Here is a 23,860-nt window from a genome sequence, read left to right on the forward strand (position 1 = left end):
CTTATCGTTTAGAGATATATGCTGAAGTAATCATGAATAAAATATAAGGTGACTGGGATTTGGCTTAATCAATAGTCATGATACGTGCGGTTAGGTGGGAAGTGGAGCCTACACTGATAATTGTTGAAACTGGGTAATGGGTAACTGGGGATTAATTATACTGTGCTTTCTACTTTCGTATATGTTTTAAATTTTCCATAATTCAAAACCATTTTTAAAAAAAGAAACTAGGGGCCAGCCCTGTGGCATAGTGGTTAAGTTCCTGCACTCCACTTCGATGGCCCGGGGTTCACAGGTTCGGATCCTGGGCACAGACCTAGCACCATTCATCAAGCCATGCTATGGTGGCATCCCAGATATAATAGAGGAAGATTGGCAACAGATATTAACTCAGGGCCAATCTTCCTCAAAGAAAGAAAGAGAGAAAGAGAGGAAGAAAGAGAGAGAGAAAGGGAGGGAGGAAGGAAGGAAGGAAGAAAGAAAGTAACTAGAACATGTTCAAAAAGAGTCTATCAGGGAAGCTTTTCTAAAAGCTGAAAGTTAACCTAAGTTCTGACAGTTTTTCTTATTTTGATGGAACTCTTTCTCAAATGTGCCTTATACTTATCTTCTTAAGCACAACATAGTGAAATTCAACTAACTTGATTTTTAGTAATTTCTGTCATCTTAATGAACATCAGTTCTCATTGCGTCTTACAGATTTAGCTGTAAACGTTGATATAATGAATAAAGGTAGGAATGAATCTGTTCTGACTCAAGCAATGGCCATGAAACATGCTTTCTGGATAACAGCTCCACAGTAAGCCGATCACCTAGAGCTCTACGACCGCTTGTAACATGAAGTATGGCTGCCTGCTTGGAAAACAAGCCAATTCACTTGTCCACCATTAGATTGCAAATATATGCTTAACACCTACTATCTGCCTTGTACTGTCTGTATGAGACTCAGAGACTCAACAATGAATAAAAGAAGCAAAATCCCAGCCTTGGTGGAGCTTCTTGAGGGACACAGGGAATAAATACATAAAGCAGATAATTACAGACTATAAAAAAGTACCATCAAGCACGGAAAAGTGAAGTAACCTCTTCAAAGTCTCACAGATCCTAAGTGGCAGAGCTGGGATTCAAACCCAGGCCCTCGGGCTTTGGAGAGCAAGGTTTAGTCACTAACTGCCTTCCACGTTTAGAAACAAGCATGATAAGTTCCAGAGATGGTGAGGAGTCTAGCCTGCATAGCGTTCAGCGTTCCTTTAAAAAAAAGGAGGCAGTGCCAGGTGGTCTGTAGCAGTCAGGCTCAGTCTGAATATCTGAACCATATTCTTTGGTGAATGGGGGTTCAGGGGTCAATGGCCTAAGTCAGGTTAAGAACCCTGGGACAACAGTTCAGAGAAGAATTCGGCCAGTTATTATCCTCATTTCTGCTGGGAATGAAGAACAGATTGTAAATCTAATAAAAGTTACCCAGTGGGTCGGCCACAGTGTATTAGCCATGCTTCGAGCTTCTGTAAACTTGAGGCTTTAACATCTTTTCTACAGGCATATGCTGGAAACACCTTGGTCTAGAGAAACTAATAATATGCCTGAGTCACCCTGCCTTGGCTTCCTGCCTTCCTGGTTGTCCGCCTTCCACCCACCCTGAAGAGGAGTCCTTCTCCCTGGGACGGGACACACTTCTGATTTTCAAATACAAACCAACCAATCCAAAGCCCACACCCTCAACCAACTTCTTTATGGAGCTCTCTTATTCCAGGCCACTCTATATTGGCCCTAATCAACCCAAGGTTCAGGTGCCAGACAACTAGGGACAGCCCCTGTACTCCAGAGCCTGCTGAAAGTACTCAAACTAGCCAATCCTACACTTAGTGACCCTGGCTTGCCCATTCCTTCTCAAGGAAACCACAATGAAAACACTTGCCCAGTCCCCATCTCTCTCTCGGCCTTGTAACCAGTGATTCCTCTCTTGCCCGCCCCCTGTGATGAGCATAACACACTATCTTCTCAATGGCAGTCGTCTCTCATTCTTTTGACCTAAATAATGACACCTAGATAATAATAGAAGCTATTAAAACACAGGGCTAGCAGAAGACCATGGACTACTTGATTAAATCTGAGGCTATATATTCTCTACTTGGCTATACGTGTCTTTAAATACCTTGTAAGTTTCATGAGGGACAGGAAAGTCCATTAACGTGCTATTTTATTTAATTACCTCATTATTTTGCAGCTATCAATAATTCTCTTCTCTCTTTATCACTCTTCAAAGTAATAGCTGATCTTGGTTTCTCCACCCTCTAATTTCTTACAGGCTGTTTAGCCAATTTTCAATATCATAGCTCTGAGAGGTATCAATATTATCAGATCCTTCATTTTGTATATTGTACTGTGTATTGACCAGCTGCTCTCTGCCAGGTGCTATGGTATGTGCTGGAGATACACTGATGGGCAGTAACAGACACCATCTCTCTTTTATGGTAAAATTAACTAAGTGGACACACGCTAATCAACTCATCAGAGATTCAAATGTATAACTGCAAACTGTAATAAGTATTGAAAAGAAATAATACAAATTGTTATGAGAACTCTTTTTGGGGCACCTGACCTATTCCACGGGGCCAAAGGGACTTCTATAAGAGAGCTGAGAACTGAAGGGTAATTATCAAATTAATTAGGGAGAGGGAAGTTGAAAAGAACATTCCAGTGAGAAAGAACAGCAAAGGTCCCAGGGTGGAAGGCAGCATGATATGTTCAAGGGAAATTGGCTGGTGGTGAGAATGGAAAGTCAGGCAGGGGACAGATCACACAGAGTCTTCAAGGTCATTTTAAGGCTTAGGGTCTTGACCATGATGATAACGGGAAGCCATTGGATTAAGAAGCCTTGTTTTGAATTCCAGCTCTGCTCCTTTTTGGCTATATGACTTTGGGCACGTCATTTAATCTTTCCTAAGCCTCAGTTGCCTCACATATAAAATGTTATAACAGTAAGTCCTACTTTGTAGAGGCTTTACATGACAAAAATACGCAGTAAGAGTCTTATTTATGTTACCTATATCATCTCTAGTCACTTCTGACCTCAGGGCTTCCTTTTCATCTTTCTCAGTCAGTTCAACAGACTAGACAACTCCTAAATCATCTCAGAAATGGAATCTTCAGACATCAAAGGTCTACCAAATGGATGAGGGAGGAAGCTCTGTGATGTGGCTACCTATTGGACTTCCACGGCCATTCTCAATTTGAACATCTCTAAAACTGAATTCATCTCCACTCCTCTGGAAGCCTGTGTGTCCCTTGCAGTTTTTCCTATCTTGGTAAATGGAATAATCAAGGCTTCAATCACATAAACTGGCAACTTGGCAGGCAGCCTGAGCCTCTCCCTCTTCCTCTGTCCTACATCTAATTACTTTCAAGTCCTACAGATTGTTCCTGCAACACATCTGGTGAATTCCTCCCCCTTTCCTGCCACTTCGGGCTGGTTCAGGCCCTCACTCTCTTGCCAGGCAATTATAGCCACCTTATCACAGAACTCTCCAGCTCACAGACTCCACCTCAAAGTCACCCTTCACTTAGCTTGATAAATCACAGATCAAGTTCTTCTGCTTAGAAAGCTCTAATAGCTGCCCCTTATGGCTCCTCCCCAGCTCTCACTTCCATTTCCCCTGACTCTCTCCTAGAGAATAGAGTTTAAACTCTTTAGTAGGACACACCAGGCCCTCTTCAGTCACCCATTAACTTGTCTCTTCAACCTGCTTCCTGCCAGCTCCTTCACACACACATTCTGTACTCAGACGACAAAAATCCGCTTGGACTTCTCCAAAATGCACCATGAGATCTCCCGAAGCCTTTGTCTTTACCCATGCCGTTCCCTCTCCCTAGAATGCTATCCTGCTCCAGCCTTTCTATCCTCATGAACAGAGCAACCTTATCCTTAAAGACCAGCTCAAATACCAGCCAGAGTGTAAAGATTTTCTCCCAACTCCCTCCTCACCCACAGCCAATGCTCTTATGCAGACCTCACAGAGCAGCCGTCTACTGTTTCCTATTTGACCCCCCCATCTCACTCCACTGGAGGGTACAGACACTATTTAGAACCCCACCACACAGCAGAGTACCAGGCCCAGTAATGAGGCCTAGTATTTATTAGATGAATGAATGAGGAAATAATTAAACTAAAGGGAGATGATTTCAACTTGCTAGATAAGCTAACCATCAGAGATCTTTACCAAAAATTAGGTGATGCTTTAACTAAGCTTTCTATACTGGAAGTTTTCCACTAGAGAGATGCTTACTGAATCACAAAATCTAAGATTTATATATCGGGTCAGAAGCTGGCTTAAGTGTTCTAAAAAGTCCTTTAAACTACACATTTTGCTCCACTTGGCCCTACTGGTTTACTGGTTTTTTCACAGGAGTTACCCAAGCATCATAGCTGTCCACAGAACGTTAGTCAAAATAAAGAATATCAGTACAAAGCTTTCTCTTACAGTAAACAAGCAACTCTGGGAATAAACATCTTTTTAGTATGACATGAATTCCAGCTGCATTAAATGTGTGAGAACAGTTGCATTCTCAAAGTGCCATTTTACTCACTGAGATTGAGAAAATAATAACAGAATCAACAAATATGCTGCATGCTATAGCAAGAAACTAAGCTAAAATGAGGCAAGGTCACCTCAATAACTGAACCTGATGTCAGTAAATCTAGAAGCACAAATGCAAGCCAATTCAAGACTCCTTACTAATAATGGTATTTTCTGCTAACTTTCCAAATTAAAATAAAATAATTCTTCAACTGTCAGTCATGACGATTAAATCATTAGCAACATTGTAGTTATCATATGTAACTAGGAGTATAGCTCCTTACATTTTCTCCAATATTGTAAAATATTATTTGTACTTCAAGGAAATATTTAGAAAATAACACAAGTATTACTTTATAGAAATATATTTAACGTACAACTTAGCAGGACAGTTGTCAGATTCTGTCTTGCAAAACACTTAGAAAATGCAAGCTCTCCACAAATATTTATAAATATGAAATTTACAGTGCTGGAGATATATTCTGGTTTTGCTTGCGTCCAATTAAGTAAAAATAAGTATTAAATCAAGTTGCTTTCTAAATCAGAATTTTATGAGTAGGCACATTCCCTAAATTTATTATGAAATGCATACCTATAGTATCCATCAAAGAGCAAGGTCACAGTCAAAAGCAGACTTTTAAATCCTTCAACTCTCTGCCATACACGCCATACATGATATACAGTCTCATAGAAGGTGACAGTGACACAAGCATTCCTGTTCAAGGCTGACAGATGTCTAAAACCACACACCTGAACTTTCCTTTGTATGTCAAATCTGTTAGTAAAGAGCAGAATGCAGAGATCACAATGTTAGTTACAGTTCTGTCTGTACAGACAACCAGGACAAGTAATTCAAACTCTCAGAACCTCTGTTTTCTCATCTTAGAAATGGAGAAATTTGGGGCTGGCCTGGTGGTGCAGCAGTTAAGTTCACACATCTACTTCGGCAGCCCAGGGTTCACCGGTTCGGATCCCGGGTACGGACACGGCACCGCTTGTCAAGCCACGCTTTGGCAGGCATCTCACATATAAAGTAGAGGAAGATGGGCACAGATGTTAGCTCAGGGCCAGTCTTCCTCAGCAAAAAGAGGAGGATTGGCAGCAGATATTAGCTCAGGGCTAATCTTCCTCAAAAACAAAAGAAAAAAATTGGAGAAATTGGACTAGGTGCTTTTAAAATTCCCTTTATTCTTAAAAAACAAAAAAGGATTCAAATTGTGATTATTTATTGAAAGTAAAGGTAAATCAATTCTTGATTGTTTGGAGGCTGGCAGCCCAGGGTCAGTACTTCTCAGTAACATGTGTATTTCATGTTCCCATGCCTGCTCCCCTCTGCCTTTTGGTCAGTTCATGCCTCACCAGCTTCCCTTCTACCAAGGGACGAGCAGCAGAAAAGAGAGCAGACAGCTAACACTATTCACGAATGCTGTGAAAGAACAGGCAACGTAAGAGATGGCTGAAATGAGTTCCGGAGATGACTCATGGGCATCATTTACGCATGAACATCTATTAATTAGAGCTGAATAAATCAATAGCACCCTGGAGCTGTTCTGACTAATGGTTTTTATAGATCATCACGCTGCCCTGTAGACAGGGAGACCATACATCCTGCTCTGACCGGAGAATCTGCTTTGAGCCTGCGTTGTTGTGGTATAATTATTAGTAGACATCCTCTGCACTTCACTCCCACAAGTGTCCTGATTTCCATGACAAATTATCTGGTCACCTTGTAAGCACTGCAGGTAAAAGGAGGGTAAAATGGGTCCCTCGACAGAGCAGTTTCTGTGCAGTCCGGCAGCAAACTCCAATTCCACTTCCCCAGCGCCCCAGCTTGCGACTGCTCTGAGTGGGGAAGTATGAGTGAGGAATCTGCTGCTCCAGTCTGCAGCAGGGTTGTGCTCCAAAGAACTCTCCATGCCTTTCTCCTCAAAAAGCATTCTTTACGAAGCATGCAGTGGCCCCTTTGCACAGCTGACCCACACTATATTAAAAAAGTGAATCAGCTTTGCCCAGAGACTAAAGTTTACTTTAAAAAAGCACTAACATTCAGGGGCTGGCCTGGTGGCACAGTGGTTAAGTTTGCACACTCTGCTTCAGCAGCCTGAAGTTCTCGGGTTCAGATCCTGGGCACAGACCCACACACTCCTCATCAAGCCATGCTGTGACAGCATCCCACATACAAAAAAGAGGAAGATTGGCACAGATGTAGCTCAGGGACAATCTTCCTCAAGCAAAAAGAGGAAGACAGGCACAGATGTTAGCTCAGGGACAACCTTCCTCACCAAAAAAAAAAAAAAGTACTAACATTTGTTGGAGCATTCTCTATGATTCCACAGGAAAAGTTAAGGAAAACTTGAATGTCTTTCATGGTATAAAGTTGGGGGGCATCAATTTAAAAAGTAGTATTTTAATATGACATTATAAATGCCATGTGAATGCAAATATCCACTTGTCAAGAATCTCCTTAGAGTATGCTGGGTCAAACACCTAAAGTTCACTACAGACGGCCAGAGAAAAAGAAACACTGAGCCTTCTGTTTGTTTTGTCTACCTTGCATATATCCCCAAAGCACAAACTAAATTTCCTGTCCACTTTTTAGGTTTTCTTTTCATATTTAATAATATGTTTAATATTTAATAATAAGTTTCTTTGAATAATATTTAATAATAGTTTTCTTTTCATATTTAATCAGGGCAGTCCCTCTCTATTGCTGCTGTCTTTAGCAATGGTAAGTGAGAAACAATGGCTCCTATCTGTTGGTGAGAAGTAGGAGTTTAAAACACAGACAGAATATTATATTTTCAGAAAATAATAAACAAACATTTTGATGAATGTTAAGTGTTCGACAATAACAGGAATGTCCAAAAAGAACCATATTTATCCATACTTCCAATAGCAGAAAATTACTGTCTAAAGAAGGCAAAAGTCTGAAACGGAGGAAGGTTTCATTTATTTAGATAGTATGCTATTTAAATAGTAAAAGTGTGATAAATTTGAAATAAAAATAACCCATTTCCTCACTCCATCATGGCCCAAATGTGAATCATGGTCTCCGAAGAGGTCTCAGGGCAGTTTACTCACATGCACGGTGTTCCATTACCAACCATGGCACTCATGACAAACCTAGAAGGCCCAGTGCTGCCTGCCAACCCAGTACAGCTCCCGGGGATCAGGGTTCTTCACAACATGGACGAGCCACTCAGATGGCAAACCTAGGTGACTGGACCCATAGCAAAGAAGAGAATGCAGTGCATTTGTGATCTTGAACGTGCTGTGGATTGTTTCCTCTTACACATGTCTATGTCTCACATTTAAAAAAAAAAAAAAGCAAGATGTATTTTTTCAATTAAAAAAAATATCCCCCAGTTTGATTTTCAACTCCCAGAACAGCAAAACATAAATCCATAGGTCTTCAGTGCTTTCCCAATTAAGATTTTTTTTTCCTTTCCCTAAAATCCTTGTGGAGCAGAGAAGAGGAGAGGGGACCCGTATGGTAGAAATAGACAGGACAAAGTTCTCTTTAAAATGTCAAGTGAAGAGTAAACGGCTACAGCTCTTGATCTCAGAGATTAGGAGGGCAGGTTTCTCAGTCCTGCAAAACCAGAGACAGGAACAATCTGCCTCTCCACGCTAAGGATGTGAAGTCTGGTTTAAGTGAGGTCCATATGCCACACTGGTTCATTCTGCTCCTAATTTCAACGAGAACTAAAACCAAGGGCTGAAGCCTTGCTCCTCAAGGTGAAGCATGCCGACCAGCAGCAGCAGCATCACAGAGGAACTTTTCAGAAATGCAGATGCCCAGGCCCAACCCCAGACATACTGAATCAGAACCTGCATTGTAATGAGATGCCCAGGTGACTCCTTTGCACATGGAGGTTTGAAAAGCACCGCTCCAGAGGACTTGGAATGAGCAGGTGAACAGCTAATCCCTTTCTACTGAGGATGTTTACTTCTCCACAAATAAATTCACCACCCTTTCCAGTAGTACAACTTCCACCATACCTGGAGGAAAAAAATTAGACTTTGAATCCCTGTTCTAGTCCTTGCTAGCAAGTTACTGAACTTCTCTGAGTAACTTCTCTTTACCTAAAAAACAAGCGCTATTTTCCAGGGCTCTTAGGAGAATGAGATGAGAGAGTAGTGTAAGAATGCCCAGGCATGCGCCTAGCACAAGGCTGAAAACTGCTTCTGACTCACAAGGAAATATAGGATCTGCAAACATTGCTTTAACACTGAAAAAACAACATCAATTTTCCCAAAGTTAGCATGTACATTTCATACAAATCCAACAAAAATCCCGATGGATATCTGTAATTGTATAAAATAATGTTAAAGTCCATACAGAAAAAGAAACCTTAACCAAGACAAGAAAGGTAGGTACATTAAAAGAACAGAAGAATGTAAAATAATATATAAAATTCTAGAGAAAAATTCTATTAAAAACAACATACAAAAATGTGTTTATTACATAGCAACTGATAAATAAAATCAACAGACAAGAGGGCAAACCTAAATGGTAAATATGAAATATTTAATGAATATGAACTATGCAAAGAAATGATATATATGAAAATATGTAAAGTGACGCTCATGTCCAATGGTAGTGGAGGAAGTAAAAAGTAAAGTAACAGTGACATAATGCTTTAAACCCTTCAGACTGGCAAAAGTTAAAAAGTGCCATAACGCCAACAACATGGCAGCAAATATTTGTGTACAGGTGATGGGGGTGTACTGGTGCTTTTATTTCTAGAGGACAAATTCCCAGGACAGGATTGCTGGGTCAAAGAAACGTAGCAGTGGCAGTGGTAGGAGCAGTATTAATCACAAAAACAATTACTACTATAAGGATTCCTTTGATTCAGCAATCCACCTCCTGGTAATCTACATGAGCGTAATTATTGTAGTACTAGTAGTAACAGCTGCAAGTACTACTATGTGCTACTATTGCTTCTACTACTACTCCATACACAGCATTTCTTTTTTTTAAAGATTAGCACCTGAGCTAACATCTGTTCCCAATCTTCTTTTTTTTCCTTCTTCTCCCCAAAGCCCTCCAGTACATAGTTGTATATTCTAGTTGTGAGTGCCTCTGGCTGTGCTATGTGGGACGCCACCTCAGCATGGCCTGATGAGCGGTGCCATGTCCACACCCAGGATCTGAACTGGCAAAACCCTGGGTCACTGAAGCGAAGCGCAGGAACCTAACCAATTGGCCACGGGGCGGGCCCCTAGACAGCACTTCTTAAGTGCCACTGTTCAAGCGCTTTACAGACATCTAATCCTCACAACAACTCTAAAAAACAGGAGCTATCACTCTGATTTTACAGACTAGGAAACTGGGGCACTACATGTGCCTGGCAAACATAAGAAGAACTCTATAAATGTTAGCTGTTTTCTTGTTGTCCTTGTTACATACTCTCTGACACAGCAATCCCACTCCTGTGACTCTAACCCAGTGACAAAAACAATTTAACAAAAAATATTGTGAGTGTACATATGAACGCACATAAATGGGTATACACGCACAGGTATGGGTAAATAGATCTTTGTACGAAATAAAAATACAGAGGGATGCTACTTAGACAGCTAACATGGATTATTCTGTTGGAGGGGATGCGATACTGGGAAAAGAGGAGGGCTGGAGAGACGGAGAAGCAATCTCAATATACAAACAAATGAGAACACACACACAGAAAGTAAGTTGAAGTACAGGGTGACAACAAAGAAAGAACACTTTACATTCTTTGGGGACACAAAGAGCCCTGAAAGAGTTTGAGGAATACGTGTTCTTAAGCAAATTTCATTACTCGAAAGAGCAATATTTTTGTTAAAATATTTGGATTCCCCCCCCACACATAATACAGATTATTAAGACATTCTCCAAAGCATTATTCTCTGTTGAACAACAAAAAATCCTAGTAATTCCAAGGTTCAAAACTCAGTAATCATCCATGTAAAGGCACTATTTAGAGGTGACAAAGCTTGAGTTCTGCTCCTGGCACTGTCATCATTGGGCTATTTGACCTCTGGCAAGTCACTAACCTACACTTAGTTTTCTCCTCCACAAAGTAAGGGAAGTTCAACCAAGTCATCTTTAAATCCCCTTTCAGTTATAAAAATGTTATGATTCTACAATTTAAAAACATGAAGTAGAAAAGTGAAACCTAAGTAAATAGGAGTGATAATTATTACACATTTTAAAGAAACCAAGTCTGAAATCTTAATACTTTCTAGCTAAGCAGGTAATTTAATGAGCCACTTAAAAATGTTCATTTTTAGAATTAAAAACGGCAATAAGACCAATTAGTGATTTCACATTTCCAAGTGGTGAACTGAACTACTCAATGCTTTAATTTTCATCTTGAGAAAAAAATGTTGCCAATTTCAATATCTTTCAGATTGCTCACTGAAGTAAAGCTTAATCTGTCACCTTAAAATGGAGGCATCCATAAGGAGTAACTCAACCAAAATATCATCCTCCAGAGACCGTATGTAATGAAAAAGAGCTGTGAAAAAGCCTAGGCAATGCCAGCCAGTCAGCCAAATAAATTTATTATGCATTGAAATTTCTAACAGAATATTTTAAATGTAAATTATTAGAACACAAAATTGCAAAACAAAATTGTCGGCTTAAGCATGACAGCTTCCTGAAGCGACATTCAAAATTTTAATTTTTACATTTTCCTCATAAGTTTCATAAAGAATAACGTGATTATTAATAACACTTAATGAAAATTTATGCCTGAGTGCAAAGCATAAAAAGTCACTAGCTCATAGGGCATAAAGATTTCCATGAGCTTGTTAAATTTTATGTATTTTATTTCCTTAAATGGTTATGGGATTTTCCAAAAGCATACACAAAATTCCTTAAAACCTTGCCAACTTAGAAATACTTACATGAAAACCACCTTTTTAGACTGTATGGAATCTCCTGGAAAAATCTACCCAGTCTTTTGATAGGCTATCTGGGTATGAATTCCTACAAAAACATAATAAGACTGCTTGCCCCTACCAGGTTTTATAGACTAGGATGATGTAAGGAAACAATTTATGGCTCACATGGTTATCTGAAATTCCTCAAAACAAGCAGTTCCCTGACTAGTATGTCATAATTTTCTTATCTACAAGCACCAGCACGTGCATTTATTTATATCCCTAGATTAACTTCAAGTCTAATTTTACTGCCACTAGTATCCAGGGGTGGATTTCTTTTTTCTAATTACAAATGGAACTTGAGCTAGATCAAAGACATTTTAAGGTCAAAATTTACTTCTCTGAAAAATAGAGGGTGTGATCCTACGTAATTAATTAATGCTTAGCCATGCCCTTTGGCGTATTATGAGGCGGCCGTAGCAAACCGAGGCCAGCCGTCCCCACCTGTTGGTGCAGTGCAACTGTTTGACTTACCCAAAAGAGCAGATTGAGCGCGTAGAGCAGGCAGCGCAGGCACTTCACAGAATCTTCTCTGGCCATTGTGAGCCCCGGGAGGGAGAAGCTCCATCCTTTTACCACATCCTACCCCCAAGGGCAAAGCAGCAGCGATCTACAAGGGGCAGGGGACAGAAGGGGACTTATGACCGCGCTCCCCACCCCCAGCCCATCCCTCCAGTGCCAGCTCTCAGCTGGATCCAGAGTCTGGTCCAAAGCCGAGTTCATTCGAGACATCGCTTCATCGAAATCATTTGTTAAGGTTATAATAGTAACCTAAACTCCCAGAAGTTCCAAACCGGCTTCGGATAACACCTGCTGGGAAGAGAAAAGATTGACTCCCCTGATGAATGAAGGCGCACAGTAAACTCCGGTTCTCAGGGGACACGCGGCGGTGTCCTCTGCATTCTGATGAGACGCTCTTTAAACCTCCCTCAGTCCACGCTTCTCCTTGGGGACAGCTCTGCTCGGAACTGTCCCGAAGGTTAGAAACCCCACTACCAGCCCCCCACCCCGGACGTCACAGGCGCCGCCGGCGAGTCCGAGGATGCGAGTGTCGCTCCCATTAGGACAGTTCCCGGGCCCCCCAACTCCGCAACCCCAACCCCATCCCGCAGCTCGGGTTGAGCGCGGGGCACTGGAGGGGGCGCAGCGCTGAGCTGGGATTCCGCCCGGCGACTAGGGTTTCTTTGGGAGAACGTGAGAAATGATGTTTCGGCCCCGGAATGATGGATTAGCCTGGGGCGGGGGGGTGGGGAGGGGCGCAGGGGAATTAGGGCCGGTGCAGCTGTGCAGACGCCGGGTTAGTCATTCGCGTCCCCCTCCCCCGGCCCCGGCCGCCGCCGCGACCTCGCGCTCCGCGCTGCCCGAGGAGCACAAAGCCGAGCGCGGTCACCGGCCCCGCCGCCGCGCCGCGCCGCGCGCCCCCGGCAGGGCGCGGGGGGAAGCGCCGGCGGCGGCAGCTCCGAAGCCAGCCTCGGAGCAGCTCAGCACACAGCGCCCAGGGCAGCCGCCGGCGGGCTGGCGGGACAGCGGGCAGGAAAGGCGACAGACGCGCGGCCACTCACCGTCGGCGCTGGGCTCCGCGCCCCAATCCCGCCGGGGGACAGTCGGCGACGCACGGCGGGGGCTCATCGGGGCAGGGACGTTCCTCCCTGAGAGCCGAAGGGCTGCATAGACTCAAACTGGAGACGCTTCCTTCTCTTCCTCCCCCCCCCGCCGCCGCCGTCGCCGCCTCCTGGGAAAAAGAAAAAATAAAAAAAGAGTCCTGGGCAGCAGTTGCTGGAAAGTCTCTGCTAAGCCACCTCCCAGCGCCGCTGTCCCTCCCAAGTCCTCGCCAAGTCCGGACGAGGCAGCGGCAGCAGCCAGGGCCAGCTGCACAAACTCTCAGCGCATGCTCCGGCCGCTGGCTGCCGGGTTGGAGCCTAACGGGTGTTTCTTGTCCCCTCACCCGGCGTGAATCCCCAAAGGGACGCCTCACCTCTACAAGGTCCCGAAAGGCATGAAGCCTAGGAACTTTGGAAAAGTCCGCGCAGTAAACCCCTGTAAAATGGTGGTGTCGAAGGAGGGGAGGCTGGGTTATAGCCATGGGGAAACAGGCTTTTATTATATGAAAATATTTGTGTTTGAGAAGGGGGGCGAAGGAGTGGCCCAACCCAATTCCTGCAATGAGAAACCAGTTTTCACAACCTTTCTGGAGCCACCTCCTGTGATTTGTCGCTAACATAGTGCCCTGTGAACCTTCTTATTGCTTTGTTGCCCTCCCTGATTTTTAAAAGAACAGTTGTTACCCACTTTCCATAGTGCACTAATGGCATTTAGGTAAACACCAGAGTAAACGTGTCCAGATCTGACATCCAGAATAGGAAGAACATTTTTAACTCTTTTACAAGCAACCCAGAGTTTCCAAAATTTTCTCCTAATAGAATTAGTTTGTGTTTTAGCTGAGTGATTTATCTTGAACTGTGTACATATTAATGAGTTTTGATTTTTTTTTTGAAACTAGAAGTATTAAAGTAATAATAGGAGACTATCCTTCCAAAAGTACCTTCCCTTGGAAGTAAAATTTTACACTTAAAAATCACTCATTCATTTTTTCCATATGAAATTTTGATGTTTTATGCCTCATGACAGTCCACATTTCTATGATTACTTTTGTGTGCCTTGTATGGCAGATAAAACTTCACTAAAAAATATGAATTACCTGAAATACAAGCAACATCTTTGAGAAAATCTAATAATGGGAGTTCTCCTTAAATTTCCTTTGAGGGAAAAAGAAAATTGGGAGTCCTGTGTCCATCATCACCTGTCTAGGGTCAGTTGCTGCATGACCAGAGTGACAATGAGACACACACACTCATGTGGGTAGAAGTAAAATGAAGACCGAAAAAGAACCTGAGTGTTCTGGATTAGGGTAGAAAAATTCTTGGTAAGTCTCTAAGCCATACATAAGGCAGCAAGCCCGAAAGAGCGCAAGGGTTGCCATCCACACAAAATACCAGGAAAAATGTTCAGTCATCCATCAGATGACTCTATCTCTGGCAACAAAGTATCTTCTGGAACATGGAGAAGCGCAAAGAAACCCAGTTTTATCTTCAATCAGTTTCTGCTCAAATGACACCGGTTCTAGGCAGAGGATTGCCAAAGCAACCAGCCATCAGATTGCCATTGGTGCCCGAAGTTCCTCTGAGTTATGGAAACATCCCCCCACATGGAGCTGCGTCTATGACTGCCATTAAAACTGACAAAAATGGTGCAAATAAATCCCATATCTCTGAACAGAGATCCTCTTCTACTTCTAGAACGCAGTTACCTGTCTTTTAATCATAAACCTTTAAGGACCCTAGAATAATAAAATTTTAGAGGAACCTGCTTTAGAAGCATGTACACCCTCCTTCCTTTTAGTAAATAAGGAATATGGAACCTAGAGAAGTTAAAGGAGTTGCTCAAAGTTACATATCTAGTTAAATCAGATTCTGAACTAAAATCCAGAATCATGCTCTCTAACTAGTATTCTAGTTCAGTGATTCTCAAAATTGTTATATATTAGAATCACTGCGGGAGTTTTGAAAAAACCCTAATGCTCAGGCAGTACCCCACCAATTAAGTTGGAATCTACAGATATGGTCTGGACATCCAGACTTTTCAAAGTTTGCAAAGTAATTCTAATCTGCAGCACAGTTTGCAAACCACTGCAACCAGCACTTGAGAGACGCCTGAAAACGAGAAAACGAGTCTCTTCAGGTTTCGCTGGGTCAAATTCCTCATCTGTGAGGTGAAAAATTGGGATTAATATCCCCATTTTACAAGTTAAGACAAAAGCAGAGCTGCAGTTACTGCTGTCACGGTCCTGATAAATGGTCACCAGAGCCTGTGAATCGGCATTTCAGTGGAGGAGCCCTCGCCGTATTTGAGGCATTGCAGTTCTAGACAGTTGTGCTGCTTACACCTGACCCTGCTTCGCTTTAACTTCTACCTTCAACTCGAGTCCTGCCTTTTGGAGTCCACAGCATGAACGATCCTTCTCCCATCTCATGGCGCTTCAACTCCTTGAGGGCAGCTGCTCTTCCCTCCCTCTCCAATTCTTCTCTTCTCCAGGATTACAGAAGCCTGGCAAGACTTGACATCACAGCTGTCATTCTATGGGCTCTATATTTTTCTCTGTGAGAATAACTGTTTTGTGCACCAAGGTAAGATAGAAAAATCCCAAAATGGACATGACAATTTGAGTGTAGAATAACACATTAAGAAGATTGTATGGTCTATTTATTGCCCATGAAATAGGAACCCAATTCTATGGCCATAGATGCTTCGTTAAGTACCTTTTGAGTGTGTGGCACCTACCATGTCACTTGGAGAAAAGGCAAAACTAATCTTTTCAGTTTAGAAAATAGTAACAGCCACTGTTTACAAGAAATCTCATGTGTCGCTCCCAGAGTCAGGAGTAAACTCCAGCTGGCTATGCAACAAGGTAATACATGTTCCTCAAACCGCAAACCAACTCATTTGTCCATATCTTATTCCACTCATTCTGCTTAAGTTGTGCAGAGAGAAGGAGCTGCATAGGTGTTTGGTAGGAGGAATGAGTTTCTTTTGCTTCTTAGTATAATACCCCTACAATACACTTAAGACAGTTCTTCACAGTCAACACAGGAAAGAGATCTACTATATTTTGAGCAAGTCACGTGCGCCTGACATAATAGGAGCTTCTCATAATGTATGTTATTAGTTCCTCATAACTACACAGCGTGTTACTGAGACTCAGACAGTTGATTCCTCCAGGGCCATACTGGTGGTAAGTAAAGCAACTGAGATTCTAAGATTTGTCTGACTCTTTCCACTGTTAATCTGCCTTACAATGATATTTCACAGCTGGGTGGGGATTCATTGATGAGCCTCAAGAGGAAAAATATTCTAGGCATTTTTTATTAGTTCTTGAGAATAGGAAGCTGAATTTCAAATATGTATACTCAAACTATGTCTGGTAAATCTACTTCACCTTTTATTTCTGAAAGAGTATGCCCAACAGGACCTGAGAAAAGCCCTTTATCATCAAATTAGGTAGATTTCTCTCAAATACAAGCTTAAGGTTGGTAAATAAAATATAGAATTCCCAGTTAGATTTGAATTTCAGATAAACAGCCAACAATTTTTTTGGTATTACAAGGATGCCCCAAATATTGCATGGGACAAATATCACATTGGGCATCCATATACTAAAAAATTATTTATTGTTTATCTGAAATTCAAGTTGAACTGCACATCCTATGGTTTTATTTTCTATTTCTGGCAACCCTATGCAAATAGGAAATTCAACTTCAAGTGCCGCAACAATAAGGATATAACTAAATATGTTATTTCACATAACAATATAGCCCAAAATAGCAGCTCATCCACTGAGCAATGACTTCAAGGAATCAGTTATTTTTCTACCTTACTTTTCTGATATACACAATGTGTCAGCTAATGTCCTTGGGCCACCTCCTCTCATGATCACAGGATGGCTGTGCAAATCCACGCATTGCATACAATTACTAGTTCCTCTACAGGAGGAAGAAACTATTCCTCCTATGGATCTCTCTTAGGATGAAGGAAACCTCTCCCAGAAGTTTTGCAGCAGGTTATTCTTCACAATTAATTAGCTAGAATCCCATCACATTCTCATGGATGCGCCAATTATTGTGCAAGGAGTGTGGGTCTGCTGTGACTGGTTTAAAACAGTCAGGATGCGTTCCCTGTGCCTGGAGCAGCTCTTCTCTGAAGCACATGGCCAAACAGAGGAGGATAAAGACTGAACACAGTCAGATCTTGTTTGAACTGAGGGGTGGAGAAAGGAGCGGATGCTTTGCTCATCTCTCCTAGTCGCTGCTAAAACAACCCAGCTTTCAGCCAACTATTTCTGTAGCGCTACTCAGCGAAGCCCCTTAAACTGAGAGAACCACTGAAGCAAGAACCTACTGGCAACAGCAAAAGACCCTAAGAAAACTCAAATCACATCATTTCCCTCCCATGACATAAGCTTCTATCCTGCACCCACAGTTGCGTTTGTATACCGTACTATCGATTAAAACACTGCCCAAATCGGAACCCTCAGAAAAACCCCCAGAAGACTTTCCTCTTAAAGTTTATCCAAACCCAGCCTCTGTACAAAGTTCAGAGACTTGGACTCATTTCACCAGCTGACATCGGTACAAATAATCAAGTCCTATTCAATAAATATTTATTGAATGGTTACTACAAACTCAGAACTGTGCTGGGAGATACCAAAAGTTCAAACATAATTTCGACTCTCAAAGAATTTATAACTCTATTAGCATATTTCCTCTTCACAAAGTGAGACTTATAAAACTTATGAAGTCTTTCCCTTTGTAAGAAGTCTTAATTTACAGTTCTTTGAGACAAACTGTAAAGAAAAGGAAGGAATACAGGCTCCATTTACAAACAGCTGCCAAACTCTACTTTTCTTAGAAAGATCCCTCAGGAATTATTCCATTATACCACCACATCAGCTTCCTGTCATGCTTACAATACAACAACTGGGAGAAAGATAAACACGTAGTTACCATGAATATGAGACATGTGTCTTCATCTGCTGCTCCATCAATTCACTTGCTGTGTTTTAAAACTTTCAGATTACTCCAACATTGAATTAATAAAACATTTCTTTATTTACAGTAGATAAAGATATTTAATTTTTAGAATTATTTTCAGTTAGCTAATCCAAACTCACAAGTATCCTCATCCTACCAGGTATAAACCACCCATTTTATGTAGCATGAACTGTGATTTTGTGATTATAATTCAGCCTTTACAAAAGTTTTATCATGGAAACTCAGACTTTCTATTCCTATACTATTACTCGTATGCATGTGTATTAGCCATAGCCATGTATGGCGAACTAGAGATGTGAATTTTCCTTTCATATTTCATAGTGTGAATACATAAGTGATTGATGGATAAGGAAGAAAGCTAGTGTCCTTGCTTTCTTTTAGTGATAGTCTCACGTTCTTTTTCATTGCAAAGAACTAACAATTGCCATTATGTTTTACAATCTTTGTATTGTAAGTATTCTTTCTCAGAAAGAAGTATTAAGTGATTACTATTCACAGTAATAAAGGAAGAGATATTATGTCAGGGACATAAGATATCCATATACAACTCATACAGTTAATTTTAATAACTTACAAACATTTGTATTATTTTACTACCTTTTTTAGCTTTATCAGTAATGTTACTCACTGTGGCTGACTAGAGAACAGGACTCGGGATATAATATGTTTGGTTTAGAGAACATATAAATATATTTTTCAAAATGACTAGTAGGAATTAAATGGTGTGTGTTTTATATTGACAGTGTTTTACGAGTCATCGTCCCCTTAGCACTGGATCACAGAGAGAAATGTTTCCAAGTCTGCCAATGCGGAGATGAGCTGGTTCTTACTTCAAGGGGAAGGTGGCCTAAAATGTGGCAGCAGCCAGCTTGGGGTACAAGGCTGACCATATGTTAACTTATTTACTAGGTCCCAACAGCTATTCCTTACATCGGACACAAAAACCAAGAATATAGCAGTAGAAAATTTACGCTACATAGATGTACTCTCTTTCTTGATCTTTTCTTTATTTTACTGTCCCCAACTTGCACATATACTGATGACATTATAAGTCATTTCCCATCTTGCCTCCCTTCCACAACCTTCACTGTCTTCAGGCCAGTATTGCCAACTATCCCATGAACTTATCACGTTTGCGATACATCCAAAGTTTCACAGACGTGCCTCGTTCAGTTATGGGAGCAGGCGGGGATGGCCAGAACCTAAAAACTAGACCAATCCATTAGGGTGTGACTGGAACGCGAGTGAAGACCCATCAAAAGGCACTGTAAATTCAGGCAGTGGAGCGGAACCAAGTATGAGGGGAATGTGTTGGCAAGCCCGAGGTGGAAAGCTCAGCAGGAAGACAGATGGCAGCATCAGAGAGGCCCAGCAAATGGTAGCAGGCAGGTGCCCTGGCAGATGGACAGAACTCAGTGGCACAGGAGTTGGGCAGCAAAAACATAAAAAGGTTCACAAACGTGAAGAAACACCCCCTTAGTGTCAAGGTGATTTGGTCACTCTCTGCCAAGGCCCAGTTGGTGAGGTTGGCCCAGGGAGACAAACACAGGTCTCCAGAAAAGCAAGATTCAAGAACAAGAACCACAGTCCCAGAGAAATTCTTCTAGTCCCTAGTTTTAAGAGTCATAATGTTTAGGTTAGAAAAGTTTATGGTTTCCAGATTAAGGGAGATCTTAAATGCTGGGCTGAGGAATTTGAGCTTCATTCAGAGGCGATGGCAGCCACTGAAGGGCTTGATGTGAGCAGAAGAATAACATAAGAAGCAACAGTAGGGGTTTGGAAGTCAGACCTGGATTTGAACGCTGGCTTCATCACTTACCAGTAATGTGATAATGAGCAAGTGACCTCACCTCCATAAGCCTCAGTTTCCTTATCTGTATACTTACCTCCTAAAGTGGTCATGAGTATTATGCAATATGGTGAGTGGTCTAAATTTAGCTGGGGTCACACTGTCCTTTGAGGTTTAAATAGAATAGGCTGAGCCTCTTTTCCGCAAGCAGTGGGTGAACTTGTTTTCCCCTTGTAATCTCTCTGGAGATTCTTGGGATGGGAAAGAAGGGGAAACACTGCCTCCAGAGTTCTGAATCAATTTGTGGAGCATCTGATCATCTTGTGCATGCTGTTCTTTTCTCTAAAGAGATTCCTTCCCTCTCAACATATCGCCCAGCATAAGCCCACATTGGTAGCCGCCTTTGACTGAAGTCTCAGAAAATCTGAAGGCATTTCTATAGCAGCCCCACATACAACTCAAAAACAAATATTAGAACTCCTGTGGCTGCCCTAGTACTACTTCTTACTTTCTTTCTTTTTTTTTTTTTTTGGAAGATTGGCCCTGAGCTAACATCTGATGCCAAGCTTCCTCTTTTTTTTTTCTTTTCTCACCAAAGCCCCAGCACATAGTTGGATATCCTAGTTGTAAGTCCTTCCAGTTCTTCTACATGGGATGCCTCCACAGCATGGCTTGATGAACGGTGCTAGGTCCGCACCCAGGATCCAAACCAGCAAACCGCAGGCTGCAGAAGTGGAGCACGCAAACTTAACCACTACGTGGATGGGCTAGCCTCCTACTTATTTCTTCCTGGTTGTCTTTCTCTCAAGTTTCCATGTTGACTGAGTTCCTTCCTCTCACTTCTTCTCTTTCACTGTCTACACTCTACACTCAAATTCCTGGTAACTTCTCATACAGACAACATAGCTATTTTTTTTGTTTTATAGTCTTCTTTCACACTATGCCCTAGAGATATCAGCTTTCACACAATTCTCTCTCTAAGAGAAATCTTGGTGCAAGGCAACCGAGAAGAGATCTTTGGATCTAAAGAAGATGCAGCCTAGACCATAGACTAGTTTCCAGAAGAGAACCTGAGATTAAGACAGCTGGGAGGAGTCATGCTGGGATCAGAACAAATATCAAATACTGTCCTCAAACACTATTCCTTCCAAGGAGCCACATTTTGATTGGATCAGTTTGTGGAGGAATATATACCCAAGGGCATTGTTGAGAACTACACAAGAATCGGCAGGTAATTAGCTGAGTTCACCAGCAGGCTGTGGTCAAGGAAAGAGTGGAAGAGGGCCCTTGCAGTACCACTGTTACCCTAGTATGGCTGTGGCATACCCAAAACTGTACCTCCCCGAGGAACGACACCAGAGGCTTAACACCATGGGGAGAAATAGAGTCACTACAATAATCCAGCCAACCACTAAACAAATAAACACGCAAATAGCAATAACAAGCCCCAGAGGGGCAGGGGGTACCAGTACCTAGAGTTGCTACAATGTGTTACCTAAAATGTCTCGTTTGCAACAAAAAGTTTTGAGGAGTGAAAAGAAAAAAAGCAGACCACAGAAACTGACTGTGACAGTGACCTGATGTTGGATCCAACAGAAAAAGATTTCAACGTAGCCATCGTATATATGTTCACAACACAAAAGGAAGTGTGACTAAAGAAGTAGAGAAAGGTGTGAGAGCAATGTCACAGCCTATAGATAATATCAGTAGACAGATACAAATTATAAAAAAAGAATCAATGGTTCTACATGTTCTAGACCAAACAGTACATTTTATATTTATACATATAAATACATTTTATAAAATAACAAAAATATGTGTGTGTAAATGTATACATATACATATACATATATAATGTATCGTTGGGCTTATGGCATATAGAAATGTAATATCATTGTAATATATTGGCCAATTTGCTTGGAATTTTCTTGATGTTGTGCCCCCCACACACACGTTAGTTTTCATTGGTTGGTTTGTTATTTTTGCTGGTCACAGTGTGCTTGCTCTTCCCTTCCCTATACCCTGCTCTTTCCTGGCAAAAGCAAAGGAAAAACTCTTTTCTGGGCAGAAAATCAGGAGACCAAGATGATAGAACAGAACTCAAAATCAGAGGAAATATGCTCTAATGAGAATCTAGACAAATCCAGGAACTTTATTGTAAGGATTTTACGATGTTTGTTTTTGCACAAGGATCTAATGTAAGGATTATGTGTGTGCGTGTGCATGTGTGTGTTTTTTCACTCATCTATGTTCTGGGTAAAGTTGTAAGATCAGTGGCCTCTGATCATGAAAGTATTACTGAACTAACCTTTTGGAAAAAAAAAGAAAATTTAAGGGGAATTTTACTTTTAGTAGATCATAATATTTCCAAGTCTAAATTTGCATCTGAGCTACTTCAAACCTATATAGTGAGTGAAATGACCAATGAACTGGGAAGTAGAAATCTGAAGTTCTAATCCAGATTTTCCTGAGCTAGAAAACCTAGAGTTGTTTAATGGCTCTTCATCTGGAGAGACAAGAAAGGGGTTTTTTTTTTATCCCTAACATTCTATTAACTTCCTTAACTTTAACATTATAGTTCTAGTTTTGAGCAATTCAATCTCACATTTAAAATTCTGTCCTGGGGCCAGCCCAATGGCCTAGTGGTTAAGTTCAGCACACTCCACTTTGGCAGCCCAGATTTGGTTCCCAGGCATGGACTTACACCACTCATCAGCCACCATGCCTTGGTTGCAACTCACATGCAAAATAGAGGAAGATTGGTACAGATGTTAGTTCAGGGTGAATCTTCCTCAAGGAAAAAGAGGAAGATTGGCAACACATGTTAGCTCAGGGCCAATCTTCCTCAGCAAAAAAAAAAAAAAAAAAAAAAAACTCTGTCCTATCTAGTTTGACAAAAATCACTACCCATAATAAGTTTTTCAGAGGTGAAATATTCAGCACCTAACATCCTTTTCTTATATCTAAACACTAAGTGCTGATATGGGGAATATCTTTCAATTCTATTGATAACAATTGTTCAGTGTTTTGATATTGTTATGACAAATAGCATCTCAATTATTAAGGTTAAAGTTAGGTTTACAATATCAGTTTACATGTTATCTATGGTTTAAAAAGCAAAAGACAATCTCCTGTTTCTAAGAGAGCTTTAGAAATGGTCCTTGTTTTACATAAATCAAATACTCATGTCTCCTCCAGGTGTGTCTTGGCATGACAAGTGTTAAATTTGCTTTCTTTCTTATTCTTCTTTTATCTTTCAAGTTTGAAGATGGTTGTGATTAAAACATGCAATTATATTATGCATTCATGTTCATACTTAGTCTTGCAATTGTTGTACATTGGACATTCATAGAAGTCATAACTGTACTTCATTAACCTGTGCTAACTGATAGCTCCTAATCTCCTCTGTTCATTCAGATTCAAGACCATAAATCACGATGCATTTAACCAATGATTCTTTCATTTACAAGATAAAAATAATATTGCATGATTTTTATGACTTGACAGTTATCACAAAATAATTAGTACACTAGTAATCAACAATAGCTCAGTACAAGCACATTTGAGATTCTCAATTGAATAGAAAGAAGGAAAGTTGTGATTTTCAAAAGATATGTTTTCTGCTAAAACTAACGGTAGTGCCAAATGTCTTAGAAATTTTTGCAAAGCAGATAGTAAAACTGAAATGAATTGGACGAGAAATATCAAACTCATTTCAATATCTGGCTCATTCTCAAGTCACAGTCCCCACTTTGCACTGTGCATTCTCAACATGAATACTGAACAACAAGCACTTAACACGCCCTGATGAATGCAACAATTAGAACACAAAAGAAATCATTAATGCATCAGAACAGAAGAGGATGGTCTGTTAGTGTCTAATTAGGCTTTTGCTGTAATTATCCTCCATTTGAGAAATTTACTTAATGTAAAAATGATAAAACAAATCATGAGTATTC

The 23,860-nt window shown here is 41.2% G+C and overlaps 1 protein-coding gene across 5 annotated transcripts in view; it reads right to left on the reverse strand.

The window, feature by feature from the left end:
- Positions 1-23,860, reverse strand: part of TSPAN12 (tetraspanin 12) — a 111,918-nt gene that overhangs the window by 53,343 nt on the left and 34,715 nt on the right. For 2 of the 5 annotated variants that reach the window (XM_070264951.1, XM_070264952.1), the window contains 2 exons: positions 13,070-13,239; positions 11,982-12,117 (listed from right to left, as the gene is read on the reverse strand). In XM_070264951.1, the coding sequence (XP_070121052.1) occupies positions 11,982-12,047 (66 nt within the window). In that variant the 5' untranslated portion in view covers positions 12,048-12,117; positions 13,070-13,239. Of the gene's footprint in view, positions 1-5,166; positions 5,350-11,471; positions 11,644-11,981; positions 12,118-13,069; positions 13,240-13,482; positions 13,655-23,860 lie in introns of those variants that run through there. The other 3 variants (XM_023639555.2, XM_070264953.1, XM_014739138.3) reach the window with 3 other exon arrangements.

Source organism: Equus caballus, chromosome 4 (genome assembly GCF_041296265.1).
Source record: "Equus caballus isolate H_3958 breed thoroughbred chromosome 4, TB-T2T, whole genome shotgun sequence".
Taxonomy (NCBI): domain Eukaryota; kingdom Metazoa; phylum Chordata; class Mammalia; order Perissodactyla; family Equidae; genus Equus; species Equus caballus.